The sequence below is a fragment of the Trichomycterus rosablanca genome, chromosome 15 (assembly GCF_030014385.1).
Source record: "Trichomycterus rosablanca isolate fTriRos1 chromosome 15, fTriRos1.hap1, whole genome shotgun sequence".
NCBI lineage: Eukaryota > Metazoa > Chordata > Actinopteri > Siluriformes > Trichomycteridae > Trichomycterus > Trichomycterus rosablanca.
In genome coordinates, this window is record NC_086002.1 from 21,906,946 (window position 1) to 21,914,078 (window position 7,133).

Here is a 7,133-nt window from a genome sequence, read left to right on the forward strand (position 1 = left end):
TTATTTACACAAGAACCTTTATTTTTATTTAAGGTCTTTCACACACACACACACAGTCTTCTTTCTATAATCTTCATCCACGCAGATGCCTGTAGAATAAACACACAAGAAATTACATTACAGAAACACAAAATACAATCAATATTTTAATAGCTTCATGTTATTACTTCTACTTATCCTAATTATATTAGCATTACAATCTTTGTTAGCATTCTCTGTGATCTAGACCATATTACAAGATCTTTTAGTTCTAACTTATTAAGCCTGTTTCATTCTTACTAACCCTAACCTCATACTGTTCTCTGTAAACCACTCATGCTGAAGGATTTCTTTAAGGCTGAGACGTTTTTCAGGCTGTTTCTCCAGACACCTACTTATCAGATGGTAGCATGCTGTGTGCAGTGATAAAATGAGATTAAAATGTTGTTGTATTTAAAACTAGATTTCTTATTTACACGTTCTATCATTGTAATGACGATATAAACTTGATCAAACTTTTTAAATCATGTTTTCATGCAGGTTTTACAGACTGTGTATTTCTAGATCTTAATGTGAGCTGTTTCCATTTTCTTACTATCAGAAAGTTCAGGTAAAAAGTCCAGACCCCCATCAACAATCTCCACTTCATGGAGCCCGAACGGCATCTCTCCACAAACTATGGTGTGCAGGAGTACGCCCAGACTCCACACAGTAGCAGGCCAGCTATACATTTCCTTCTCAACTATCCACTCAGGTGGAGCGTATGACTTAGTGCCTGAGTGAAAGGGAGAAATGCTTTAGAGAAATACTTCTCCACTCAAATCCATTTCATTCTGTAACTAAGTACTTCTGAGGTGAACTTACCTGAAAATGAGGTGTACGCTGTTTCCTTGTGTAAGTCCCCACAGCCAAAGTCGATCAGCTTGACCTCCAGTGTCTCGGTGTTCACCAGAAGATTTTCTGGCTTGATGTCCCGGTGAAAAACTCCACAATCATGGCAGTGAATTGCAGCCAGAACCACCTGCCACATGATGAGCTGAGCCACAGCTTCATTCATTGGGAATTGCTGAATGAAGTCAAAGAGGTCCATACAGGGGATGGGTCGCTCCAGGATTAGGATGTAGTGCTCGGGCGTGTCAAACCAATCCAGTAGTTTCAGCACAGAATTACAGTGAGGTGGCTTGGATACCATCTTCATTAACGCCACCTCCGCAGGAAGTGGGTACGTCTCTCCAGGCTAATAGAACAACAGACAAGGTTTGGAATCAGTAGTAGGTCTAAACTATGATGAGCAGGTCTGTTAGTAAAGATCTGGGCTGGTCTAAGGCAGTAAGTGGACCAACAGTTTTGGTCTAGATCTGGTCTATGAAGGTTTTTATCTTGTTTAAACCTTGTTGAGTCTTTGTGATACTTTATTAGTAAAAGAAAAAGATGAACTTACAATAGTGATGAATATGTCGCGGGGGTCCTTCAGCACATATTTCACAGCAACCTGTTCACAAATACAAACACAATTAGTGGATTTAGTTGTACAGAAGTAATAATAATAAACATTAGGGTTTAGTTAAAGAATCTCATCATCCAAATAGAACATTTCTCCTTCTGATTGTATCTTATTAATGTGTAATGCTCTACACTTCCTGTCTTGTGTTTATGTGCTGATGTTTACCTGTTTCCCATCTGCATTACAAACACCAGCATAAACCACACCACAGCCTCCTTCTCCCAGCAGCTCTCCCACAGTGTAGCAACAATCAAAACTCTCTGTAAAAGTGATTTTTATTCCATTTAAGTCAAATTCACATAGAAAATGTACATCATATCAGCAGTACTAAATATCTGTTATATAAAGGCTGTCAGTGGTGTTTGGCTGTATTCTGTATTTCTGCAGGTGTAATATAATCTCTATTGGTTGATGTAGCAGGTAACAGATGTACAACAATATATTATTACAGGAATTAGTGGAGATTAAACTGACCTTCATGGTTCAGGTTGTTGAAGAAATGAACGCTGGTGGTTGGATCCTCTGGGCTTTCTTCATCGCTCAGGATTTCTTCTTCTGCACCTACAGAACAAACCCCTGAAAAGCTGTATGTACTATACTTACCACCGCTCTCAACAGAGGCATCAGAGTCATTCAACTCAGCAGCACATTCAAAGATCACTTCACCAAGGCTGATCTCAGCTACAGAGGCTAAAGGTCAAAGGTAGGAAGGTGTCGAGGGAAGAAGGTGAAACAGAAACAGTCAAACAGAAACAGTTCAGCTATTTTGAAGCTAAAGTCTGCAGGTAAGGTTTGATTTAGCTGTAATCTCAATATTACCTGAAGCTTCAGATGCTTTTTGGTGCTGATCTGATTCTGAACTAACTGCAGACAATGACGACTTCCTGTCTAGTGTCTATCAAACAGATCATACTGGTGTTACACAGACGCAGATAAAACATTATACAGGGAACAACATCACAATGTTTTTAATTGCTAAATATAACATGTAAAGATAAAATATGGTATATGTAAAAGTTATGGAGCATCTAATAGTTTTGTTCCATGTTAAATTTAGTAAAGACAGAAACATTGTGCTCCTATATTTTTCATATTTAAGTTTGTTTTTGAAGAGGCTTCTTTATTTTCACTCATTAATTTAACTATTGTGTAAAACTGAACACTGTACATAGATGCATGAACTTGAACTACAATGTAAGATGTTGGTGTGAATAAGACTTTTTGTTGCTGTATTATTACATCATTAGATATATACACGTCTCAGTGATTCTCAGAAGGTGTTACCTCCGAGCTGTCTGATCTGTTAGCATCATCAGGCTTGGTAATGATGTGCTGTATTACTTTCATCCAAGCCTGTCCAATCTCCTCCGAATCAGCTTTCAAAAAACACCTCCTTCACAAACACACACACACACACACACACACGCAAACTTTAATAAAACAATTTATGTATTTTGTGTGAGAAAGGTGTTTACAAATGTAATATATATAAATGAGTATTATTATTGAACAGCACTCACTTAGTGGGTGAAACCAGCTGGAAGTGAAAGCTGTGTCTGATGTTCTCACAGTGTTCAATCCTACACAATCTCACATCTTCTATCAGCACAGTCGCCTCACGCTGGTTACAAACAAACAAAGTTTACACCAAAAATAACAGATGATCCTAAAAGCACATTTTAACAGTTCATGCTGTATAATGTTTAGTTTTACTGAATGTAAAGTGTTCTTGTGTCTATATGAGGTTCCTCCAGGTACTTTGGTTACCTTACACAACCCCAAAACATGCAGAAGGTGGAGTGGCTACCCTGAAATGCCTCTGTGTGTACGTGGGTAGTTAAATGGGTGAGTGAGTGGTGCTCTGCATGAGCAGGGACAGAGTAGTGTGTTTAGGACAGGACAAGATTGAGACGAATGATCTGCTGTGGTGACCCCTAACTGATTTAAATCCCAGCAGTGCTATTGACCAGCCAGACATCGACACAGACGCCATGGGCCATGTCTCAGGATTGGTGGCTGAAGCCCCTGTGATGATTGGCACTTTGTTCAGGTGATTCCTGCCTTGTGTCCAGTGTTTCCCTGTGTAACCAGACCCCCGAGACCCTGACCAAGGAAAATGAAATCAGGTCGGAAAAGGTCATGTGACTCACCTTAGACTTGCTCTTGTAAATGAGCTGATTGTCCTTAATCATAAACCAGCGCCTGCAGAGAAAAACACAGAAACACAGAAACAGCTGCAGCTACTGAATATTACTGACAATATTACTGCAGGAATGAAACTGTTCAGTACATCAGGGTTTGTTCAGTGCTTTATTTCATGTCAACAAGTTTTGTGTATCACTTATTATCTAATATAATATTTTATCTGAGGATTTATTTATTTTGATCAGTTAATTAAGTGAATAAGTGAATAAAAAATACTGATATTTAATTAAAATAAAACGTTTTGAATCCACTTGAGCTTTCTACAAACCTGTTCCATGTCTTAAACACATTGCTGGCCCTCTTGAACAGAAATCCCTCCATAACGACCCTGCTCTCTCTGTCCACATCGTATTTCTGTCTGCTGTCCTCATTCAGGTCGTCCTGAGAAGACGTCCGAGAACGGGTCAGACAAACCGGCCAACAAAAGAATCTCTGCATTAAAGAAGCACGTTGGTTCTCACGTCTCTTCTGTTTCTCAGCCATGATGAGTGAAGAGGTGAAAACAGAGCAGCTTCACCAAACCCGAACTTTTATTCCATCAGGATTTAATAGAGGAGCTCAGAACAGCGACTGTGACGTCACCCAGTTCTACAGTGGAGCTGAAACAACTTCAACTCCATTTACAGCCGATTACACACACACACACACACACACACAATTACATATTACACCCACACACACATACACACACACACACACACACACAATTACATTACACACACACACACAATTACATATTACATGTGGTTACTGTGTGTGTATTGTACAATCAGTATCATTAAACACACACACACACACAATTACATATTACATGTGATTACTGTGTGTGTATTGTACAATCAGTATCATTAAACACACACACACACACACAATTACATATGGTTACTGTGTGTGTATTGTACACTCAGTATCATTAAACACACACACACACAATTACATATTACATGTGGTTACTGTGTGTGTATTGTACACTCAGTATCATTAAACACACACACACACAATTACATATTACATGTGGTTACTGTGTGTGTATTGTACACTCAGTATCATTAAACACACACACACACACAATTACATATTACATGTGGTTACTGTGTGTGTATTGTACACTCAGTATCATTAAACACACACACACACACACACACACACAATTACATATTACATGTGGTTACTGTTTGTGTATTGTACACTCATTATCATTTAACACACACACACACACACAATTACATATTACATGTGGTTACTGTGTGTGTATTGTACACTCAGTATCATTAAACACACACACACACACACAATTACATATTACATGTGGTTACTGTGTGTGTATTGTACACTCAGTATCATTAAACACACACACACACACAATTACATATTACATGTGGTTACTGTGTGTGTATTGTACACTCATTATCATTTAACACACACACACACACAATTACATATTACATGTGGTTACTGTGTGTGTATTGTACACTCAGTATCATTAAACACACACACACACACACACACACAATTACATATTACATGTGGTTACTGTTTGTGTATTGTACACTCATTATCATTTAACACACACACACACACACAATTACATATTACATGTGGTTACTGTGTGTGTATTGTACACTCAGTATCATTAAACACACACACACACACACAATTACATATTACATGTGGTTACTGTGTGTGTATTGTACACTCAGTATCATTAAACACACACACACACACACACACACACACACACACACACAATTACATATTACCTGTGGTTACTGTGTGTGTATTGTACACTCAGTATCATTAAACACACACACACACACACACACACACACACACACACACACACACACACAATTACATATTACACGTGGTTACTGTGTGTGTATTGTACACTCAGTATCATTAAACACACACACACACACACACACAATTACATATTACATGTGGTTACTGTGTGTGTATTGTACAATCAGTATCATTAAACACACACACACACGTCTTCCAAAAAATAGGACTTAAAAATATTATGAATAATAAACTGCATTTATACTTTAATAAAGCCTCTATAGAGCAGTAAAGAACATGTTGCACTATAGATTAGGTATTTATTACATTAATGTGTTATCTTTGTGTTTTAATAATCTTTATATTATTAATTAATAAGCTTTAGGACTGTTTTTTTTTTTTTGTAATGGCAATATTTTCTGTAATGTAAAATTGATATGCTTTTGTGTGAAGTCATTATTTACTCAGTAATTAAACTGTAGTATTTAAATAGTTAATAAAAGACTAATATAGTTATTTAAAATAGTGTTTTAAATCATTAATAATTATCAGTACGACCATTTTGTGTTTAAATTGTGTATAAACTTTATTATTCATTATTTTATTACTATGAATAACACAGTTGATGCTTTTGTATGAAACTGGTGATGTGGGTGTAGGTTTGGTTTTGTGTCACTAGGTGGATCCACTAACACAGTTCATTTAAACTTTCATGTAAATTATATAAACCCAAACCCAACAATATAAACCCAAAATAAACAAGCACTAACATGTTTTACCAGATCAACTTCATTTCTTCCAAAAAGATCTGAAATACTGATTTGTCTGACCACAATAAACGTTTCCACTGTGTGATGGTCCATCTCAGATACTGCTGAGCACAGAGAACCTGACACCACTTTTGGACATGGCTAACAAAAGACAGGCATGGCCAAAGTCAGGCCCGCAGGACAATCATGACCTGAGGTCGGATTTTATATGACCCACGTCTTCTGTCTTAAGTTGCATTAGTTGTGGCCCGCTAGCACAGTCAAATAGAAAAAAATAATAATTATACTAATTTAAGATGCAATTCTCCTTTTTACTAATTGGTGGCAGCAACACTGTAAGTACACATTCATGAGAAGTGACAAAAGCGTGAATGAGACTCGTTGAGGTGATAAAAGCAACACAGGTTGTACAAACAACGATTAACGGGAACAAAATGTAACGTGACGTATTGTACTAAAACAACGACCTAAGAATTTGAGTGATGGAGAGAACTTATGCCCAGTAATAATTTAGAGAAACTCAGAGTTCCTGTGTCATTCTTTTAGTACATAAAGCCACGTTAAGTTTTATTTTTGTAAATGTACCCCGTCTTATTTTACAGAGTTTCTGAAAGTTTTAAAGTTCAGTTAGAAATTCAGATAGCTTTTTCTGTATGTTCTGATTTGTTCACCTGAATGCGTACATTTAGTTGTTATTCACTGTGTGAAATGATTAAATAACAGCGTATTTATATGCATATTTTATTATTTAAAATAATGTCATCAGGGACTGTTGTCTCCCGCGTACTTTCACATGATCAAATCTGGCCCTCCTAGAAAAAAGTTTGGACACCACTGACATAAGGCTTCTTTTACACAGTAAAGTTTTAAATTGCATTTGTGCATGTAACTCC

At 37.0% G+C, this 7,133-nt stretch overlaps 1 protein-coding gene across 4 annotated transcripts; it reads right to left on the reverse strand.

The window, feature by feature from the left end:
• LOC134328741 (serine/threonine-protein kinase pim-2-like) lies at positions 1-4,357 on the reverse strand. 4 transcript variants are annotated; one of them, XM_063009932.1, is made up of 12 exons: positions 3,957-4,357; positions 3,634-3,685; positions 3,004-3,104; positions 2,768-2,873; positions 2,303-2,378; positions 1,958-2,173; positions 1,649-1,743; positions 1,421-1,471; positions 844-1,216; positions 575-754; positions 284-392; positions 1-89 (listed from the first exon to the last, which is right to left on the reverse strand). In XM_063009932.1, exons 1-12 carry the CDS (start codon positions 4,169-4,171, stop codon positions 74-76), a joined length of 1,590 nt encoding a protein of 529 aa, XP_062866002.1. In that variant the 5' UTR covers positions 4,172-4,357; the 3' UTR covers positions 1-73. The 4 variants fall into 4 exon arrangements, with proteins under 4 accessions (XP_062866002.1, XP_062866001.1, XP_062866003.1 ...); XM_063009931.1 differs by having other exon boundaries at positions 2,768-2,876; XM_063009933.1 differs by having other exon boundaries at positions 290-392; positions 2,768-2,876; positions 3,957-4,356.
• Positions 4,358-7,133: the final 2,776 nt, after the last annotated feature.

Bases quoted from the DNA above. Each gene is read 5' to 3' on its own strand.
- LOC134328741 (XM_063009931.1), bottom strand. From the start codon at position 4,171: ATGGCTGAGAAACAGAAGAGACGTGAGAACCAACGTGCTTCTTTAATG. The intron at 3,105-3,633 runs GTGAGTCACATG...GTTTGTAACCAG, and splicing joins TTTACAAGAGCAAGTCTAAG to CGTGAGGCGACTGTGCTGAT. The intron at 1,217-1,420 runs GTAAGTTCATCT...TTGTTCTATTAG, and splicing joins GCGACATATTCATCACTATT to CCTGGAGAGACGTACCCACT.